This window comes from Trifolium pratense, linkage group LG2, assembly GCF_020283565.1.
Source record: "Trifolium pratense cultivar HEN17-A07 linkage group LG2, ARS_RC_1.1, whole genome shotgun sequence".
In the NCBI taxonomy this organism is placed as follows: Eukaryota; Viridiplantae; Streptophyta; class Magnoliopsida; order Fabales; family Fabaceae; genus Trifolium; species Trifolium pratense.
Window position 1 is genome coordinate 33,124,134 of NC_060060.1, and position 22,879 is coordinate 33,147,012.

Here is a 22,879-nt window from a genome sequence, read left to right on the forward strand (position 1 = left end):
TCCAATAATTGCATGAGCATAAATATATTTGCACTTTGTAGGGTAAACTGACTACCTCTATGTTTGTTTTCGCAAATCATGGGGTTTTCACGTCGGATCCGGCGCCATCACAAGGAGGCTTCCACTACAAGACACAAGAATATGCTATGGGACTCGCAGGTCAAGAGAGTATGCTTTTTTGGGATCAGCTTTGGTGAATTTTTAAGCTACTACACATCAGCAACCTTAAACGATAAAGGCAGAAGAAAAACAGTTGGCTTAGCACATCAACAAGTTTCCCACAACAAAGTATATGTGCAGAAAGATAAATGATGTTTCTTTCTGTAAATTGCCATTGGAAGACAATGATTGTGGATATGCTATAAATTGTCTATCCTCCCCTGAAACAAGCCCCTCAACTCGAATTGGTTGAAACCTCGGGAACTTCGTCGTAGGTGCCAGCCTCCTCATTATATGAGTACCTGTGTTTAAACAAAAATAAACATTCCCAATGAGCTACAAACAAAAATATGAATAAGACCAGGAATGAGCTGATCACAAAATGCAAAAACAAAACTATACAGCTACTTAAAAAAGGTCCAATCCTAAAAATTCAAGAGCCTGAGTTATAGATGGACAAGAGTAATTTCAACCCCTACCCCTACCAATCACCAACAAACATACAACAAGTAGAAACCTTTTTCCATCAAGTAAGGTCGGCTAAATGCGTCAAAAGGTGTCATGCCATGGACCATATCTTGGTAGTTGGTTCTCAATGGTTTGAGCTATAATTTTATTTGATCTCCCTCTAACTATTGGCATATTTTTATCATGGTCTAGCACAAGCAAAATCATACGTATGTCTTTTTATTTTCACCAAAATCAAGCTTAAAGTAAAGTATGAATAATGCATGTTTATTGATATAGTTACCAAATGAGAAATATCATATAAGAAATATCTATATAACCATGATAGAATTAAGATTTAATCAAATGAGCAAAGAACTGGCATCTAAAGGCATTCTGATATTTCAGATGACTAATAATTTATGAGGCTACAATCATAAAAAATGACACATGCACACAAAGATGAATCATGAATTCACAATACCATTTCCCTGATTCCGCAGAGCAATAAAGCCCTGTATTTGGATCATAGTAATAGCCCAGACTGCTGCTGTAATAATACCTGGACATTACATATATCGATGTCAGATTAAATTTTCAACAGATTTTTTATTATAAGAGAATTCATCACGACGAGAAAGACAAAATGAGTACTAAATGAATTTTTGCAGCATTAAAACATAGGTGAGTACTGTAGAACATTTTAAATTATTTTATAAAAAAGTATAGGGAAGAAAAGTCATACCCAGAAGATTCATCATACACATAATCACTTTGCAAAGCTCCACCTGGAAAGAAAAGTAGAACCAGTTAAAAACTTTAAAGATAAAATTCAGCAACAAAATCATCATTTCAGATGCCAAATATATAGAATAACATTTCAGATACCAAATTTATAGAGGCAGGTTTTTACCTTCTGTACCAGAATTAATGGCATCTGATGACGGTTCACTAACTGCATTATTTTCATTTGTAGATGGTTTAGCGGCAGAATCATCATCAGCAAACATATCAAAATCATCTGCACCGGCCAAAGGTGAAGATGTTCCTTCTCCTCTTGCCCTGGCTAATTCCTCATATCCTTCTGAAAAATAGAAATTGTAAAATGCATAAGCATTAGCAATTACTGGGACTACTACGGAAAGTAAACAGGTACAATTCCTTGCTCCTTAGTCTTTGTTAATTTATGTTATATGATTATATCACCCACCATTCACAGAACAAGAGTCGAGAAAAATGTTGAGAATACTGCTGAGGACCAACTTCCCCTAAATCTAAAGCTTAATTATGTGATGGTCCAAACAAATAATATTCTTATTACGTCATGATAAGACATAGCTGAATAGTTAATAATTAAATCAAGTATTAAATTAAGCAGCATATTACATCATGATAACAAAGTAACTCAAGTCACAACATAAAAGTAAAGGCGGAAATACAACAATAGCACATGATAAAAATGGAACAGAGACATAATGTAATGCACTGACCCGCTTCTCGCTCGAAAACATCTTTCTTTTCATTATAAACATCTGCAAAAAACACAAAACAGACAAAAATGAAGAAAACAAAATTAAGCATCGTGTGGTAAAACACAAATCTTGAAGCACAAGTTGGATAACATAAAGGATCCCGTATAATGAATGCATGTCTTAACCATGGATGATATCTACAACAAATGACTTACCATATTCACCATTCTCCATAAGTTTCATAGCATCCTCAGTTAGTTGGTCAAATACGATCTTAGTCTCACCAGACATTTTTGTCTTTCTATCACCACTCCCTTTTAACCTTCTCAAACATTGCAAGACCTAATGGAAAAAGTATCAATTAATACAAACAAACAAATGACCTTCAACATCCCTTAAAAAATTAAATATGTACCTAAGTTCTATCGTCAATTATAGTGATTTAATTTCCAATGTCAAGACTTTATGAATTAAGAGAACACAATTAATATTATATAAAATTAACAATGGTAGTCAGTTTACTAGCTAGATATATGACTTTCTAAAACAATAATTTGCTTCTAGTTTTAAGAACGTTTTGTAACCCCTTTTTAGGGTAAATTGGGGGATAACTTGGTTTTTCTCTGCTAACTATGATAAAGAGAAACCAGTAACAACTAGGGTTTAAAGTGACATTGAATAGTCTACTAACTGCGACATATTTAAAAATTCCCTCAACGAGATACTTCAAAACTTCATTGCCATGAAGAAAACCAATGTTTACCTAATTCCTAAACATGTATATAGATCATATACAGTGGAGTGAGTTGACAAATAAATGTTACATTCTGCAAAGATGCTTCAATATAACAAAGACAACAAATCACAAAACAATATAAATTAAGGTTTTGTTTGGTTTAAGAAAATATTTTTTGTTTTCATTTTCTACTTTCACTAATTAAAAATGCATTATTTTGTTTTTTCAAATCAATCAGACCTATATTCGAACAAAATAAACAACTCAATCAGACCTAAGAATGAATCGAATGATAGAACATAGGTCTTACTGTTTCCTCTGGTTCAAGAACATTTGCAATGCGCCTCTTCATGATTGCCACATCTTTAGAAGAAAGTTCTTGGGCCTCCTCTTCATCTTTTGTTGCTGCAGTGCTTAATCCAGCAAATCTAGGATCAATCTCAACATTGTCAAGCCATGCATCCTGCAAGTATCCTTGACAATTTATTAATAGAATAAAAAAGAAGTAGTTGTGAATAAAGAATGAAAAATACTAGAAAATAGAACTCTCACCTTAATCTCATCGTCTCTTACATATTCAACAAAATTCCCGGATGCATCGAAATAACCTTCTTCCCTTTCTTTATCTAGGTTGAAAGGCTCAATGTGAATCCCGTCTTCAACAAAATTCTCATTTGCCTGCCAACAAACATCACCAATCACTGATTGCTTGCCTATCCTTTCTATCAATATAAGGATGGATGCATGAATATGGAAACAAATTGACTATAAAATTACTACCAATTTAGGAAAGAATCACAGTACGAAAATGCATTTGAATTCGAACACAAGCCAACTGGCTACGAACTTCACAAGCGTACAATTAAGGCTACTAAAATCCATTACAAACACTCCATACAACAAATACAAATTAGTGCTGAAAATTGAAATATATCAACAAGCTTTATACAATGGAGTAAACTAAACTGAAATTGTCAAGTAATAGCAAAGTGCAGAAACAGAAAATGAATAATTCATCCATAAACTTTCGTATTTCATACACCATATAAACAATAATTTAACTCTTTTACTAAGAACCCTATTATCTATCAACATAATAAATCAAAGAAAACTCTAAAAAAAACAAACCTGATATTGCACTTCAGCAGCTGATATATTATTTGAAATAACTCCATGTTCCTCACTCAAAAGCTCAGCAGTAATGTGATTCCTACGTTTCATCCGTTCTTTCGCAGCAACAACCGGATTCGACAGGTCATTCACATTCTCCTCGACAATTACTTTCTCAACTATTACATCCTCGACAGTGGCAGCATCATCATCAACAGGTGCAGTGGCAGCTTCACCATCAACAGCTGCAGTGGCAGCATCATCATCAACAGGTGCAGTGGCAGCATCATCATCAACCGCTGCAGTGGCCAAAGCTGATGCTCCTCCTGAAAAATAGAAATAGTAAACATATAATCAATTAAGCAAAGGCTTCATTACATAAAGTTTCACTACATACAGTTTACGGTTGTACAGTTCACTACATTAGCTTATTAAAAAGAATTACATGTAATTAATAGAGAATATCATTCATATTTCCTTTAATTTAATTAACATATGATATATATATATATATATATATATATATATATATATATATATATATATATATATATATATATAAAAGCAGATGGTGAGTTAGGGACAGTTTATTACCTGCCACCTCTACCAGGCGGCCATGTTGCTCCACTAATTCAACCTCAACATCTGATTCTGGAGCAATCTCCACGATCTCCTCGACATCCTCGACAACTTCAATATCTGGCTGCCGCCGACCAGTACGAGAATAGTGACCATATACGGATAGCTGAATGGCTCCCAATGCGAGTCCAATCACATTGGGGAGCTGACAAAAAAATAAAGAATTAATAAATAAATAAATAAATGTGTCAAAAAAAAATTAAATGATTAATTTAATTGATTTATTACTTACATAAATGTAAATATTCTTCAAGAGAAAACCATAGATAAGCCAAGCTCCGGCACTGACAATGAGACAGCCGATAAGAGCTATCGGCATGGACTCTACTCTCCCCGTACGAACTACATGTATCTACACACATAATCCATAAAACATACAACAAATTAACAATTTAAATAATAATAATAATAATAATAATAATAGGAAATTTTGGATATTAAATAATTAACTTACCACGGCGCTAAGAGGTGCCGCGAAAACAGCGATCGAAACGGATGTACAGATCCATCCGAGTACGGTGACATGATTCTTCTTAGCTACAAAAAATTGTATAGCTAAGAAGATCGGTGCAAATAATCCAACGATCATTGCGATGAGCAATATGATCGTGAATCGCTGTAATTAAAAAAAAATATTAGAAACAAACAAATAATTTTTAAATAAACTAGAATTGATAGATATAAAGGTGTATTACCCGAGCAGCTGCGGGGGCATATATAATATAGATGACTATGTAAATAGTCTCTATGAAGGCTCCAGCGGCATTTATGGATATAATCAGCATGCCATCTGGCTGCTGAAATCCATAATAAAGCCATAGGATACATCCGAACAGTCCTACCAAATATGGTAGTGACGGGATGTTCGCGGCACTCCTCCTCCTGTGAATACGGAGAAAAGTGGCACTGCAATAATTTATTCACGTCAAGATAAAATTACTAACGGAACTATTATTAATAAAAACAGTTTATTAAAATAAAAATGTTGTTGTTACTTACGCCGGAGCCAGAAATATGGAAAAAGAAATGAGATTCGCTGCACAATAAAAGTAGTATATTAATAACATAAACGAAAGCAGGACAAAAGAAGGACAAAAAAATAGGGACTATTATAAGATATAAACTTAAAAAATAGAGTTTGAGTTTTCTATCTAATCTAGTCTAACTACATTCGTAAATTTTAAGGCTCGGTTTGGATTGATGGAACAAAATGGAGCGGAGCGAAATATAACAGAATGGAGTGGAACGGGGCGGAATGAAATAGATGTTCTATTCTATTGTTTGGATATTTTATGTATGACGAAATAATATTTCCATTCTATTATTTTTTTTTTGTTACAATTTCCATTCTATTATTTGAAACAAGTGAAAAGATCATAACAAATTATAAATATTTTATTCCACTATTACCCTTGATTAGAAACATTTTTCTATAAAGTATAACATACTATTATAAAAATATTATCTCCATTAACGGTTTAAATTTCAACCTCTAAAGTAATATATGTGCTATCAACTAATCTAAATCTATGGAACAAAACAATAATGAATTTAGATCTTCGAGAACATATCTTGTTCTTCTAATCTACAGAGTAAATGAAAAAAAGAAAAAAGAAATAGAAATAAAAATAAAAAGAGTATAGTTTAGTAATTATTGATTACCTACTAAGCCAGCGCCAGTAGCAACGGTACGCTGTTCCCATGTCTGGGTATCCATAGTCAGATCTGATCTCTCTCTCGCGCGCCCTCTCAGGACAGAAGGATGAGGCTTACTAACAATGAAGGGGAATGTGGATAGCGGAGGAAGTAAAGGTTCTCTCTTGGAGATGGAGTGTGGATAGGTTGAAGATCTCCCCGTGTTTATTTTACGAATGGACTTGGGACCGGGGAAGTTGTTTCAATCGCTAGTTTTTTACTGCTGGTGCTTGCCTTCTTTTTGTTTGGGTGCTGTGCTTCTTGTTGTGGGTGTGCTGTGGTGCTTTGTCCAGCTGCGTTTTTTGTTCTGCGTGGGTGTTGGTTGCAGTATTGTTTTCCAGTTTGGTTGGGTGTTGGTTGTTGTTTCTATTGTTTAGGCTTCTGTTTCCCTGTTAGCTTAGGAGTTTTTTGGTTGTAGGAGGCTTGTTTTCCTTTTGTTGTGGCTCCTGTTTCTTTTGCTGCTTTTTTGTATCTTGCTCCCTTTCTTGGCATGTCTTATGCCATGTTTTGTGGTTTTTAATAAATTTGCTGATTCAAAAAAAAAAAAACAATGAAGGGGAATGCTCTCTCTCTCTCTCGCGCGCTCTCAGGACAGAAGGATGAAGCTTACTAACAATGAAGGGGAATGAATTTTGGGAATGAAGGGTTATGGACTTTAAGTTTTACTCTCTCAGTTTCTCAATGAAGGGGAATGAATTTGATTTTTATGAACTTTAAGTTTCTCTCTCTCAGTTTCTCAATGAAGGGGAATGAATGAAGGGGAATGAATTTGATTTTTATGAACTTTAAGTTTCTCTCTCTCAGTTTCTCTCTGGTTATGAACTTTAAGTTTTACTAGCTAGTACTATTCTATGATGAACTGAGTAGATTTTTATTTTGATTTTGATTTTAGTCTCTTCCTCTGAAGAATCATTTTTAATTTTTGTTTTTCCTTGTATGTGTTATCTAGTTTAAGCTTCATAGCTTCCTCTGAATAGAAAGAATCATTTAATTTGTTTCATGATATTGCTACTTTTTCTTCTACTCACCAAATGTAATCTCCAGCTATTTTTGGTTGTTTGGTTGCTTTCACTTTCATTTGCCCAGTTTATGCTTTAAATTTGTACGTACTAATGGTACTATGTCTTTCCTCATATGGATTTCTACTCTTTTTTTAAATAAAAAATAAAAAAATTCAAAACTATTCGTAAAAATTTATGACTTTGATATTGACAAGAATTTTGGAGTTTCATACTACTACTACTAGTTTATAGGTTCTGACTTCAAGTACAAAGTCAAAAGTCTCATATTGCTTTGACCTTAATATACTTTGTATTTTTCATCCCGTGAGTGACATGACATGGCATAACTTACACTTGTTAATTACTCTTGTTGCTCAAAGTCAAGAATCTTAGTCAACTCTTATATACTGTACAGTACATACTAGTAGTACATACATATATAGTGCAGTTTTTTAGAATCTTATTCTGATAATAATAATAATCATGAGTTGCCTCCTAGAATCTGTTTATTTCAACTTTTTATATTTTTTTTTTCTGATTTTTTGTTTATGATTTTGAAGGAGGGATAGTTTTATCACCCATGGAGCTTTTTGTGATGCTTTGGCTGTGGAGAATGCAAAATCTCATAATCAAGCTGTTGGGAAAGCTAATTGAGAATCTGATTCAAAGGTTTTGACTGATGATTTATTGCCACCGGTGTGGGCGCTGACGCCGGCTCCTATAACAACTCCTCAGTCAAATAAGTGGTGTGTCCTCTGCTATGGAGGTGTTATTGTTTGTTTCTGTGATCTTGGTGTGTGGTATTTTTTGTCTGCTATTGTTTTTTGTTGTGACTTGTTTTAGTGAGAAACAAGATCAAGTGACATGAGATTCAGGGGATGCTAATTAAGTAATGAAATTAATCACTTAAGAGGTGTTTTTTGTGTGATTGTTGGATCTAAAATTATGCAATGGTTGACCAAGAAACTACAACTTTGTCCAGGGTTCAAGGAAAGAGTAATCCATATGATTCCTCCCTTGCTGCACAACTTTGCATTCCAATCATAAATGACCTACTGGTTGAGATAAAAAACCAAAGCTACCATGAACAATGTTTTTTGAATATAGATGTGCCAAACAATGTTACTAACCATAAGGTATAGTGTAATTATTTTTTCAATATATATTTAATTTTTGTGATTTAGAGGGGTAAATGGTTCTTTTGGCTTAATATACATGATAGAAACACAATGAACCTTAAAGTTGGTTCATTGACAGTTCCAGCATCATCAATTCCTGTTATCCCTGTTATTTTCATTAGTATCTTGGTTCAAATTTATAAAATTTTCTTTGTTCCATTTGCAAGAAAAATCACTCTCCACTTTGGCAAAGGCATTAAAAAATGCATCATTATTAGTAGCATATTTCTTCACCAGATTATCATCAGTAGTATATAACTCCCATTGAACAACTCTTGGTCTGAATGGAGAAGAGCCTTTTTCGCCAGTAAACTCTTGAAATATCGATTATCGACATGGGTCGGAGTTTGCTCTGTAGTGACTTGGCAAATAAGGCATTCATATTTTAATCGTTGTAGAAGTGTGCTTGAAATTGCACACATCTAGATAGACCAACTGTATGTGCACCGAATGTTTTATATATATATATATATATATATACTCAATTGAATTGAAACATACTATACTATATTGAACATTAATTGGATGCCAAGTATAATTTATGAACAAGGTAGTGGTCATGATGAATAATGATAAAGCATTAGTATTACTATATCATGGTATCTGAAAGAGCCACCAAGTCATTCACTGAGGGTCCACGGTTAGCAAAATTTGTTTTGAGAGCACTTCAATTTCAGCCACTGTCTTCATTTGGTACTTTAATGAGTGCGTTGACTTTTTCATGAGATATTATTTCTTCAATTTTGTATATTGTCTGATTTCATCATGAGGTGTTTTGATTTTGGCATTAGCTTTTCACTACAGTAATGCACTATGAGCTCCATATACAGTAGTGTTTTCCCATATAATATTAGATGATGTCTTTGCACTAGCTTATCTCTTTTTCACGGTCAATACAAAGTGTAGCAAGAGTTATAGATGCTCATGTATTTTATAGAATGATCATGATTACTTTGGTTGTGATTGACTGAGAATTTGTTATAATGTTGATATTCTTAGATGTGTTGTTGAAAGCTTACCTTTTGAGATCAATGATCTACCAAATGTTTGCTCCATGGTTGACCCTTATTCTGATAGTTTGAAGGATGCAGATGCAGATGCAGTGGTACCAATTGCAAAGCACAAGTCAATTTTGGTTTTGGTTATTATAATTTGTTCATACATTTGGTTTTTCCTTTTTTATGGCTTTGAAATGTACATTGTTGTTTGACCTCTTGATTAAATGTATCTTTAGAGTGCTGAATCAATACTATCATTGATGCTAATGAAGAGGTTTTTAAATCATTACAGGTTCATGTTGATGTGATGCAGTGAGCTAGCTACAAGAAAAGGTAAGGAGTCTACTGCTTTGCTTCTTTGAAAAATGAAGTTTAAAGAAAGAATTATTAAAATACTATTGTCCTTATTTCAAAACTTTGAATTTTTTTTAAAAAAATTATTATTATGATTCTGTTAGTACCTTTCTGGGAAAACAAACTGAACTAGGAATGTTAAGCCTTCCAAGTTGAAAGCATGAAAGTTCAAGAAAAGCTTTTTCAGAGGTCTGCAACTTATGTTATGTTATTGTTATATTAAGTTGTATAGGAAGTTGGAAATAGAACCATGGCTCAAGAGAATGATGGCTGCCAAGTTTCCACATTGAATGACTTGCTTTTATTTTGAAAATTTGGATTGATTTAATTTCTTATAGAAATTTTTGTTGGAGCAAGAAATGATGCTTCTGGAGTTTATGCACTTGCTTTTATGAGGTGTATGATTAATGTTTGTTCTTGAAATGTAATTTATAGATAGATACCATAAGAACTGGAATTGGCACTTTGGAAGCAAGAGTATTAGTTATTTTTTATTTTATTTTTCTTCACAAAGTTGTTGATGAAGGGAAGGTTATACATTGAATGTATGTATTTGAGTTGGTTTTACAGTGATATTATTTTAAGTTTAGTTTCAGATGATTTTACTCTCATTACTTTGATTTGTACCACAACCTTTGAAATGATGGAACGGGCTACATCCTAGTTTATATATAAATTAAGTGTCATACAGTTTTGCATCAATATCATCCTCCCACCTCTTGGACGGTTTCTTCCTTATGTTTGGCTGTAAGCCTTTGTGGATAGTGAATAATGGTTAGGTTGCATCATTTATGACTTTAAAGTCAGGCATTGAATTTTATACAACTATGTGACCTATTTGAACGAACTAGCTAGCTTGTAGTACTCCATTATGCCATCATTTTCATTTGATATAAAAATTATCATTGTTCTTTTAAGTATGATTTAGGATTAGGATTAACTGCTTTTAGATTCTATTCTTAATTGTTTAGAGAAGTTTTTTTTTTTTTTTTTTACACAAGAAGATGCTTATTCTATGTATTGTGTAATATTAGTATTAATTTATTTAAAAGTAATCAAAGTATTATAGTTCCTTCAAAATCAAAAATGGTCGGTACCATAATTTTTTAGATTAAGAATGATTTTAGTTAGTTATCATATGAGTGACAATGATCTTAATACTCTCTGGAAATGAACAGTAAAAAAAAATATAGAATATAATTGTCACGGTCATGTTTTATTTTGGCATTGCATCTCATTAGTGGAGGGAAATTTAATTAACCAATTGTTTTGTGCTAAATAGAATCCCTATGTTTAAAAACAAAATTTCTCTTTATAAAATTTTAAAGAAAAGACAACCTAACTAGAATATCTTATGTCCATTTGAAGATTATCTTCCTAATTTTAAAGTTAATTAACTATATCAATGTTTGGTGTGATAATTGGAGTACTACAACTTTTGATATAGTCTTCACTCTTCACTGACGAACCATTGAAAAGTCAAGACCCCTTTCCTTGGATTGAGCGGAACAAATTACTTTAATGTTGAGGATGCTAAGTTACATCGTCTAACAGAACATTGCTCTATCTATGTTTTCAAAACTCACATGCCCTCCGTCTTATATTATAAGGAAAAAAAACTATTTTTTTTTGTCCCAAATTATAAGCAAAAACAATTTACTTTTATCATTTTTAAGATTTACTTTTACTTATTCTCATGAAATTTAATGCAAATTGCATTTAATTTAGTCTTTCTTTTCTTTTTCTCATAATCAATCACCAATAAAAATTCTTTTTGCATCTTCCAATGAAATTATTTCAAGAAAAACACAAAAAGTCATACTTCAAATTATCATATTCAACTTTTCTTAATAAGTGTGAAAAAAAAAAATTTTCCTTATAATTTGGGACGAAATAAGTATTTTGTGTTGTAATAATAAATGGTGGCAGACACATTTAATTTGAATTCGATGATGTTCTTCATCATAATTTCATTATAGATGGAATTCAAAAACTTGTGGCAGCAGATGGAATTATTTAGTCCAAGATATATTGAAAAACATATTTTCTGCATAAGAGAACAAAAATCAAGACAAAAACGATAAGTAATTGTAACTTGTAAGGTGCATTAACACGGATCTGGATTCCCTGCTGTTGGGAATCACACAGTTTCACACTGTTTTGCATCTCAGCCATCCATTATCAGATCGGACGGATCAGAACAATTCATTTACAAAATTACTCAAAACGATCACAGCCACACGATTATGATCGGACGGTCCCTAGCTGTTACAGCGTCCTGCTGTAACAGCAGGAAATCCATTTCCCATTAACACATTGTTATATACATGGTTGACGGAATTCCATAATTTAATAGCACATAACTATTGACACGTGTGTGCTGCTGCCTATAGTCAATTCAAGGTAAAAGAAAAAAAGAAAAAATATATAATTCTTTGATATTCTTATTATCTTATAGTTTTGTTGGATATCGGTACATTCTAACATACCAAATGTTTATGAAGGAAACGTAGTTTATGGAGTAAAAAAACAATTTATTTAACTTTAAATAAATTAGCTTTTGTGCGAAAGAAACATCAAAATGCAATAAAAAAATATCACATTCAATCTATATAAGAAAGTTAATTGTTCATTTACCAAAAAAAAAATAATAATTAATTGTTCTGGATAAGTCTAAACTACCATTGCTTAAAGTGTTGCCATGTGTCCCAAGTGAGGGAAATTGATATTCAAAAATTTGATAATTAAACTAAAAGTACACTTATTTTCAAATGAAACCAAATCATATGAGCTATTTGGGGCATTTGTGAGTGGAAAAGTGTTTTATCAAACTAGATTTTACATTGTAACCAAGTCACTGAGTGTCGCGGCGCGAAAAATATCCTCGAGTGTAAACATTCGAAAATTAACAGAGTCGCCACCGAATTTTATTTATCCCAAAGAAGGGAAAGGAAAATATCGAGAAAACCTTGAGCGGTGAGAAAAACGGGTTCGGGAGTTGGTTATGCGAGGGGAAGGTATTAGCACCCCTCACATCCGTTGTACTCAACGGGAACCTTTTAGAGGGAAATGTTTGTTTGTTTTAATGTGTTTTTTTATGTTTGCTTGATTACTTGTTTCTTGCTTCATCGTTAGAAAAATGTTTTTATTTATTACTATTATTATGGATATGGGAAAAAATGTTTTTGTTTTTTATTATTGTGTCTGACAAGATGTTGAATCTCGCTCCTACGTATTCCTAGGTGCAATGGGAAAATCAGGGTTTCGTAGTTCAGGGTAAAAATATTTGTGGGTTGGTTGTTTTTAGACGCATGACGCCTAAGTCACATTCTCGTATTTAAATGCTGCTTGTATGCTCGCACGGTGGAGGCTTAAGCGTTGTTTCTGTTACGAAGAAAGGACGAAAACATCACCCGTTTTGTGAAAAGAGTTTTACTTTTTCTGCGCGCGTGGGCAGAGAAAAGGTTTGAGTGTGTTGAGTTGATTTTAGGAGTTTTAATGAAAACGTCCGAGAATGAGGATAATCCGAGTCACGAGTCATACGTCAGGGTCTAGAATTGTTCGGGGAAGAAAGTCATATGTAAGACTAACCCTTTTTCATTCCATTTATTTAAATTGTGGGGTTTTTCAAATAAAGAAGTGTTTTTAAGAAACAAACTTGAGATGAAAGTATTAAGTCAAGTAAATAATCCAAACATTGCATATGAACTTATTAAAATAAGCTAGAGTGGTTTTGATTAATTAATCAATTAACTAATAATCACTTATTTAAGTATTTAATCATTCAAGCACTTAGTAACTTAAGCACTTTTAATCAGACAACTTAAATGGTTACTCACTTAATCAAGTGTTTAATTAATTGACTAATTAATCAACAATTCAAATAATAATTTCCAAATGATAAGCACTTATTTAAATAAACACTTATGTGAATAAGCTCTTATTTGAATAAGCACTTATATAAATAAGCACTAAAAATTAAGCAAAACGTAACTGGGGGTGCAAAACTGGGTTCTGGGGGTGAAGCCATAGCAATCTGCAACACCAGGCCCAGCCCAGACTAGTTTTCGTCCAAACAAAAGAAATAAACAGGAGAGTATCCAGTGTGGCATGAGAACAGAGGCTCACAGTAGACGTCATGGATCTGAACCTTTTGATTAAATCAGCCGGCTGTGATTTAAAACTCACATAACAGATCTCGGTCCTTGGATTAATCTCGGTCCTTCTTGAAAGTTTAGATATCATTTGACCTAGTTTTTTTTTCCTTTCTCAAAAGTAAGAAGTTAAGCTAAACAACATTTTTAAAAGCTCTAGTAAACAAAAAAAACTTCTATATTCTAGGAAAAATTATATATTATCAAACTTTTTTTTTTTTTTATAATATCAAACATATCTTTTAACCATATTATAATAAAAAACAACAACTTTTAATTTATTTTTTTTATAAAAAAAATAAGATTTACTGTGTATGTTTGGTTTCAATTCTGGAGCATCCAGAATTGATTCTGGACGTGTAGAATTGATTCTGACTTGTTTGGTTTCTTAAAAGTAGAATTGATTCTGCCTCCAGAATTGATTCTACTTGAAGCTAAAAATCGTAGCTTCTGATTCTAGAATTGATTTTTACACTCAAATTTTTTGTTCAACTCACTTTTTCATGAATATATCCAAACATAAACCACTTCAGCTTAAAATCAATTTTGGCCAGAATCAATTCTGCCAAAATCAATTCTCTCCACCGCAGAACCAAACACACGCTAAATAATTTTAGTTAAAAAAGCTATTATTTATAGCTTTATGGTTAAAAGAACTTCTACACATAAAAAAAATTGTACCAAACGGTACCTAAATATCTTTATTAAACCATTTATTTGGATTAAGATCCATAATCAAATCCACATTTTATTTAAAACTGGTTACCAAACCAGTTATAAATATGGTCATGGTTATATAACCGGTTAATTTATAAATCCGATTATAACTTGATTATTTATCAAATTTGGTTTAAAACCAATCATTTTTTAAATTCGGTTTTAAATATAGTTATTTTTTTTGGTTTAAAACCAATTATTTCTCGGATCCAAATTTAAAGACCAATTTTTTTTTTACGGAAAAGATCAATTTTTTTGAAAAAAATAAAAATAGCCTTCCGTACTCTATATCTTTCCATTTTTTTCTTTACATGTAGATTTTGTGTTGCTGCCTCAAAAATAAAATTGTGTCCCTTCTCTTTCATTTTTTTTTTCTTAATTAAATCTCTATGTTTTTTTTATAAAAAAAATACATATAAATAAAAATAAATAATAATGGCCATATACTATATAAAAATAATAAACTGAAAATTATATACAAAACTTATTATAAAGAAAAGAAAAGAAAATTGATGAAAAAATAGAAACCAAGTAACGAAGAAAGAAAGAAGGGAGATCGCGGTGGTGCCGCCGTAACAACGCCGTGCGGCGGCGTTCATCTCTTTTAGTGTGGTTTCACCTCCACTGTTATGCTCTCTCTCTCTCTCTCTCTCTCTCTCTCTCTCTCTCTCTCTCTCTCTCTCTCTCTCTCTCTCTCTCTCTCTCTCTCTCCCCCTCTCTAGTTTTTTAGATCTGTGCTTTGTACATGATTGCAAATTGAACAATAAGAAAGGGATGGAAGTTTACAGCCGCAACTCCGCCATGTCTGTCGGCGCGTTTCGACCACTGTTCTCTCACGCTCTTTCTCTCTGTCTCTCTCCCCCTGTTATTTATCAATTTGTTGATGTGTAAATTTTATAGAAATCATGAATCTAAAAATTGTTCCAATTTTGTGAAATCTACAAAATGAAATTGAATTTGAGGTTGTCCATTTTGTCTCTATCCAATTTTTAATTTGAATTCGCGCGATGATGATTTTCATAAGTATGGTCGATATATGATATGATTGACAATAGCAAAACTCACAATATATATATTATTTATTAGTTTTATTCTCAATATATGATATGAATAATAATAGCAAAACTCACAATATAAATTGTTAAAAAAAAAAACTCACAATATATTATTCAATTCATTAGTTTTATTCTTCAATTTATGTGATTATTATTCTCTTCACCAGTTAGCCTATGTCCGTCCTTCAATAGCAGCATTCCACGGAAAACATTGAACAGATCCAACCTTCACCTTACATGGTCCGTATGCATTTATTTGCCAATGACACTCTCTGTCGCAATCCTCCTGATCTCGTTTTTGAACATAAATGTCAAAATATTTAGCTCCATTAATCCATGAAAAACTACACCAGTATAATTTATTCGGTATCATGAATGTAGGATGAACAGTGAAGTTATAACTTTCTTGAAAATGTGTGATTCGATATCCAAAATCATCATGCTTGTCTTTACAATGGACACCAAGCTGTAAATTGCCGGTTAAGTTGTTGGTAACATATACATGTACTGGGTGAGGAATAGTCGAGAAACATTTACCGTCCTTGAACTGCAAAGCAACGAGAATTGTTAGTAACATAGAAACTAATAGCACAATATTGGAGGTTGAAGCCATCTTGAATTGATATATTGTTCAATGGATTTTTTTGTTATATTTATAGTGTAGAATCTGATAAAATAGTTTTTTTTTTTACAGTTATAAATGTTAATTAATTAATCTTTTGACCATATTAATGGTATAATAAATGTAAAGAATAAAATTACTCCCTCCGGTCTTTTTTACGAGAAACTTTTGATTTTTCATGTTCATTCAATAATTAGAAAAGCTCTTACCTAGGCACAACAACTTTAGGCACAATTTTAGGTACACATACATCAATCCAAAAAATGATATAAAAAATATATTTGTCACATCAATTAATATAAATTCAATTTATTTTTCTTTAATTTTATTTACTTAATGTGAGTGTGTCTAACAAATTATTATTTATGCTTGTGCCCATATAAGTATTTCTCCAATAATTAATGTATTTGGTTTATATTATAGACCAAATACATTGGTCAAGTAATGTACCAAAAAAATTTGACTGTTTCTTATAAAAATGATCGGATGGAGCATTTCACAATTTACTACTCACTCTATCCCAAAATATAGGATCTAGTTGACCACTACACATACGTCAATGCACAAGTTTGATCACTAATATATTTAATTGTCTATTTTTAAAAATCATAAAAACTTGATATTTTAAAAATACCGATTAAAATAAATCAAACAAGATAATGTTTACATTTATATATTATTAAAAAGGGTCTTGTTAACATGTGCATATAGGGCACATGATAAAGTATCTTAATATAGAAATTTAACATTTAATGATACAAGACATTTAATGCTTGAAAAGTTAAAATGCACAAATTCTAAGGCATAATTTCTATTTTTACTACCTTAACATGTGCCATATATGCACATGTTAACATTCTCCTATTAAAAAATAATGTAGAAACAAGATAAATATTTTGATAAGTTACGCATTGTGATTAATATATTGTTAATAGCTACCAAGCCATTTCTGCATCCCTAAGCACTACTGAACTTGGATTGCACAACAGCCTGCTTTTAAGATTATGCTTGTGTCAAAAAAAGATTATGCTACAGACCAAAAGTACATCACTGCAGAAATGAAAACGTCGAAACCAGAATCAGATAATGATAACATCAATGAAATTACAGAATAGTTAACGTTATAGATATAATAGCGGAAACACTTACTATGAGAAAACAGTTAAAAATAATCAGAAGCTAAAATTAATTAGAAAACAAGTAAAAATGAGAAGCTATTAAGAGTAGCTTATAAAATAATAGATTTTTTTAGTTGTTTTCTAATTATTTAAAAAAAGTAATTTTTATTATAATAAACAAACACAAAGTAAATTTAACTTTAATAAAAATCTGATGAAAAAAGTTTTTTTTTTTTTACAATTATAAATGTTATTAAATACATAATTTCTATATTAATATACTTATCATATCCTTTAAATGTACATGTTAATCCTCCTAATTACTAACTAACTATATCTTTAACGGTTATTAAATACATAATTTCTATATTAGTATACTTATCATATCCTTTAAATACACATGTCACCGTGACTCATTGTTTTTATCTATATCTACTATTACTATTTAACCATTGTTATTTGGACCGATTTTTCGCAAACTCCTTTATACGTGGCGTGGCATAAGGAAGAAAACCGTTTTTTTACGATTGTTTTGACATTAATTTTTTTCATAATCAAATTAATTTTTTTATGACTCATTGTTTTTTTATATCAATTATTACTACAAATGTTTAGCTTTGAACAAAAAACGCCAACATATAGAAATCTCAGTTTGCCTTTAATTTTTGTACATTTATTTATTGCTAAAAATCTCCAAAAATAATCTCACAAGTCATTATGTGAATAGATAAGCACAGATAAATAAAATGCAAATAAACATGACATAATAACATTATAAAAAAATGTTATTTAAGTCTTCGTGTACTTAACTCAGTTGGCAGAGACATTACATATTATTGCGGGGACTGAGATTTGAACTCTAGTACTCCCACTTATTCACCTTAAAATATGAAATTGTAGTCACAAGGCTACTTAATAAAAAATAATATTTGGTCAAATGTAATAATAAACGACTAAATTATTAATTATATTTGGTCAGTTTTCTGTTTTTGTTAAGTTTTGGTCAAATTTTCTTAGTAAATACACAATGCAGTAATAAATTATACTATAAACATTTATTATGCTGTATGACCAAATGGCTAATTAATAATTTCCAAAAATAATTAATATTTTTAATTTTTAATTTCTAATCTTCATCATGTTCAATATATATATATTATTATATATATAACAAGAATAGGTTATATGTTTCAATATCAAAGTATCATTAATCTAGTGCACAAGAATGATGATTTCAGTGTCCAAAATTTTGTCCTTAGTTCCGATTTTACTAATTATTTTTGTTGCTTTGCAATTCGCAGATGGTAAAGCTGAATATGTTGCCATTGATGGCTTTCCTCCAATCTTTCCACCAAGAGTTCATGTATTCATTAATAACAACATAAGCAATACTGCACTTGGAGTTCACTGTAAAGACAAAAACAATGATGCCGGCTTTCGTTCGATAAATTTTGGAGGAACTTACACGTTTGATTTTAAACCAAATAAATTTGTTCAATCAAGCTTATGGTTTTGTCGATTTTCATGGGGTAATGAATTTCAATACTTTGATATTTATGTCCAAAAACGTGATGTCAATCTTTGTGTGAAAGAATGTCATTGGGCAATAATTAAATCTGGAGCATGTAGGATTATAGACGGTTCTTCAGAATGTTTTCCTTGGAATCCAAAAGTTGTTACGGAACACTGACAACGGATGATGACAAGAATATTTCTCCTCAAAGTTTATGTAATTTGAAGAATAAAAATAATTAAATAATTTATTATTTGTTTGGTTATATAGTCAATCATAAAATATTCACCATTATGAGTTATGAGATTTGTTCTCTCTGAAAATTTTCTTCTCATTAGACCATATGTTAATGTTATTGTTGTTTATGTGGTGTTTGTTGTGGTGTGCATCAATTAGTTTCATCTTCAACTATTTTTGTGTTGGAGAAGATTTTGAACAACTTCAATTATTTGTGAAATTAATTTTATTTATTTAAGCATGAAAAATGATATAGTATAGTTTAAGCAATGATACACGCAGCATCGATTCTGATATTTAGAGACCCGACCTTAAAAGTTAAAAAAAAAATTCTTAATAAAAAAACTAGTCGTGAAAACGAGAATAGATTGGTTAGTGATGGGCTACTAGTGGTAAAAAAAACTAGGTAAAAACTATGCAAGTCTATTTCGGAACCTACTTTCTATAATTGCATAGTTTCAGATCCGAAATCATTTTAAAGGGCAATTTAGTCCGAATGGGGGGCCTGGAAGCAATACGGGGCGTAGAAGAGCAAAATTCCCACATAAGCACTTAACGGGTCAGGCTAAAAAATCGGATATTTCGGGCTGAAATTTTAAAGCCCAAACCTAAATTTTAGCGGGCCGATCAGACTAGTCCATTTTAATAGCTTTACTCTAAATCTCATAATTTAATTTGTTTTCCTATATACATTTTTTTACACCGCAACTCTGCAACTGCAAGTAAACAAACACCTCTCTAATTCCTTAATGATCAAATCAAATGCAATTAAAAGCAATTTCAAGGTTAGCAAAAACTAAATTTTTGACGCTGAATACAACATTCCCACATAATATAAAAATCTAACCATTATATTTACACATACTACACTTTAAAATGGACTGTTCCCCTTAGATTGTTCAAATTTAAGATAAGAGGAACCATAATGTTTATTGATTTTTTAATCGGACTGTCCAAATTACAAACAGATAAAATCACCTATAAATAATTTGGAACGTCAATCAAGGATCGGACGGTCAAAATGAGCAACCGTGTGATGCAATTACGACATAAAATCCAATCCGCTAAATCAACTAATCATTCCAAACTAATCATTACTAGAACATTACTAGAACATTACTAGAACATTCCAAACTAATCATTACTAGAACATCGGTGCACGGGTCTGATTAGCGATAAAATATGATAATTCCAATAATGTAAGGTATATGAAAAAAGTTGAGTAACATTAAACGATAGTTCAACAATAATTTTGGATAAATATTCATACAAAGAAAATTATGTTATATTGCGGAAGACTTCCTTATAGACCACATTCGAAGTCTTAGTCGTATCTTCACCGTCGTCATCGATGATCAATATTTTTAATCCTTTTCTAGAAGTAACTCTGGAAATTGCAACATACAACTGACCATGTGAAAACACTGGCAACGAAAGATATATCCCAACATGCTAAAAATTGTCCTTGACTCTTATTAATAGTCATCGCAAAAGAAATCATTATAGGAAATTGTCTACGTTGAAATTTAAAAAGAATTCTCACGTCAGATGGTGTCAGAGAAAATCTAGGTATGAAAACCCGATCACCAATGTTACTTCCTGAAATAATTTTTCCTTCAAGAGCACGTTTTCCCAATCTCGTAATAATAAGTCTTGTTTCATTGCATAATCCTAATTTTTTATTCAAATTCCTTAATAGCATAACTGAAACTCCAACGTTAAGTCTCAACTTGTGATTTGGAAGTCCCGACGTAGAAATCATGTTCAAAAATTCGGGAGTATGAACATCATCTACTGTTTGACCGTCTACATTTTGTGTGAGTGGAGTATCATAACTCAAATATGTTTTTTATTCAACAGGAATTAAATCCAACATATAATCATTTATTGTGTCGACTATTGAATTTTTATAAGCTATTATAGCTCTATTTTGGAAATACGTTATACCGTCCATGTTTTGTAAAAGTTGGGGATATGTGCTTTCAACGATAGAAGCAAGAGGATCACCTGAATTTGGAATCAATAATTCTGATGGAATGTCAAGTTTTAAATCATCGTCGTTGTCATCTCCAATTTCTCCATTGCCAACGTTTGCACTCGTAGCACCACCGAGAAGCCTCATGTTTTTACTCAATGTTAAAACTTCACAAAATTTCCAAAGAACCGAAGAATTAATAGTAGCATGAACAACTTCTGGCCTTGTACATTTGGGTATATTCTATACAATGAAACTAAAAAAAGTAGAGTAGAATCAAAGTAAAATATTTAGAATTAAATTAGTTCCCTCAATCATATTTTATTTTCAATGAATGAAAAAACCCAATCCAATTGTTTTACACTCTTTTTTTTTTAACACAAATTGTTTTATGCCTTTGTTAATCATGGCTCTCAAGTCTCAACCTGTTTGTTCCCCTCTTTTTCACTTCGTCTTTTCTTTTCTATCCCCTTGTCTTCTGAAATATGAATGAGATTTAACAAAGGATGTTGAACCATGATAAGTTTTGACAAAGGATGATGAACCATAATAAGGATGAAATTGTAGCGGTTGGACTTTAGGGATTTAGAGAATGCAGAGAAAAAGTGTAATGAAAGAGATAGAGTTGGAGAGTTAGATTTAGTGTGGCTATACCATGACAAGATTTGGTAGGTTATCTATTCTAAGGGTGAAAAAAAAATTGGTCCAAGATGGACCAATCCTTTAATGAGAGTCTCAATCAGCTTCTGCACAACACGAGTGCTGAGTCATGGGAGAGAGAAATGAGGTCAAATTCACCATTAGATAATGAATAATTTTTTTAAAGATTTGACTCTTCAAAAGTGAATACCGTAAATACTAGTAGAATAAACCAATAAATAATCAAGAGTTGATCATTCAACATACTCGTGAGTCTAGTTATACACATATTTGTAATATCAACATCGAAGCATTCATCTATAGTTGATATTACTTATTTTACACCGTTTGCACGAGTTGTTCGCTTTAGAGGAGTCAAATTCATTACATATTTCAATACTTGAAAAAGTTGCATGGCTATCCTTTTAAAGAAATTCATAGAGTTTAAGGAATTGTTCCTCTCGGATGAAATGCTAATTAAAGGAATATATACCGTGGAACACGTTTACAAAATCTACAAAGAAATTATCTAATTGATCGAGACGAACAACCAAGATCATATCCATACGATTTTGTATTTTTGTATAAATATAAATGAGCATTGGAAAAAAAGCACAATTTACTTTTTAATTTGTAACTTAAATACCAATTTTAAATCTGAATCATTTGATCTTGATTAAAGGGATAATAATGTCTTGAGTGCGTAGACATGAGACAGAACTGATGAAAATCATGACCAATTTTATTGGAAGTTTTTTCTTTTCTTTTTTTATCAGTGTGTGCTGTGTAGTCTATTCACTATCATTTCATTTATCTTTTTTTGTTAAAAAAATGGAAGTCCTTAGTGTCAACCTTCTTGAAAGTTTAGATATCATTTGACCTAGTTTTTTTTTTCCTTTCTCAAAAGTAAGAAGTTAAGCTAAACAACATTTTTAAAAGCTCTAGTAAACAAAAAAAACTTCTATATTCTAGGAAAAATTATATATTATCAAACATATATATATATATATTTTTTTTGATAATATCAAACATATCTTTTAACCATATTATAATAAAAAAC

The 22,879-nt window shown here is 31.4% G+C and overlaps 3 protein-coding genes, 1 long non-coding RNA gene and 1 pseudogene across 5 annotated transcripts; 2 read left to right on the top strand and 3 right to left on the bottom strand.

The window, feature by feature from the left end:
• On the bottom strand, window positions 1-5,152 carry LOC123904581. The gene is made up of 12 exons (XM_045954226.1): window positions 5,018-5,152; window positions 4,796-4,915; window positions 4,519-4,708; window positions 3,943-4,250; window positions 3,367-3,492; window positions 3,125-3,277; window positions 2,294-2,420; window positions 2,097-2,138; window positions 1,520-1,690; window positions 1,352-1,394; window positions 1,091-1,168; window positions 1-461 (listed from the first exon to the last, which is right to left on the bottom strand). Exons 1-12 carry the CDS (start codon window positions 5,150-5,152, stop codon window positions 395-397), a joined length of 1,560 nt encoding a protein of 519 aa, XP_045810182.1. The 3' UTR covers window positions 1-394.
• Window positions 5,153-5,988: 836 nt separating this feature from the next.
• On the top strand, window positions 5,989-10,283 carry LOC123910627. 2 transcript variants are annotated; one of them, XR_006810247.1, is made up of 2 exons: window positions 5,989-9,768; window positions 9,894-10,283. It is a non-coding gene; the product is annotated as an uncharacterized LOC123910627 (long non-coding RNA). The 2 variants fall into 2 exon arrangements; XR_006810248.1 differs by having other exon boundaries at window positions 10,014-10,283.
• A 5,604-nt stretch (window positions 10,284-15,887) lies between these two features.
• LOC123904582 (S-protein homolog 5-like) lies at window positions 15,888-16,328 on the bottom strand. Its single transcript, XM_045954228.1, has one exon. It carries the CDS (start codon window positions 16,326-16,328, stop codon window positions 15,888-15,890), a length of 441 nt encoding a protein of 146 aa, XP_045810184.1.
• A 2,352-nt stretch (window positions 16,329-18,680) lies between these two features.
• LOC123904583 (S-protein homolog 5-like) lies at window positions 18,681-19,145 on the top strand. Its single transcript, XM_045954229.1, has one exon. It carries the CDS (start codon window positions 18,681-18,683, stop codon window positions 19,143-19,145), a length of 465 nt encoding a protein of 154 aa, XP_045810185.1.
• A 1,338-nt stretch (window positions 19,146-20,483) lies between these two features.
• Window positions 20,484-21,198, bottom strand: LOC123910625 (annotated as a pseudogene).
• Between the last annotated feature and the right edge of the window lie 1,681 nt (window positions 21,199-22,879).

What these genes read in the sequence shown, in the direction of transcription:
- LOC123904581 (XM_045954226.1), bottom strand. Translation starts at nt 5,152, where the DNA reads ATGATCGTTGGATTATTTGCACCGATCTTCTTAGCTATACAATTTTTT. An exon ending in TATGGAGAATGGTGAATATG is followed by an intron (nt 2,139 to 2,293) that starts GTAAGTCATTTG and finishes TGTTTTTTGCAG; the next exon opens with ATGTTTATAATGAAAAGAAA. An exon ending in CATTAATTCTGGTACAGAAG is followed by an intron (nt 1,395 to 1,519) that starts GTAAAAACCTGC and finishes TTTTCTTTCCAG; the next exon opens with GTGGAGCTTTGCAAAGTGAT.
- LOC123904582 (XM_045954228.1), bottom strand. Translation starts at nt 16,328, where the DNA reads ATGGCTTCAACCTCCAATATTGTGCTATTAGTTTCTATGTTACTAACA.
- LOC123904583 (XM_045954229.1), top strand. Translation starts at nt 18,681, where the DNA reads ATGATGATTTCAGTGTCCAAAATTTTGTCCTTAGTTCCGATTTTACTA.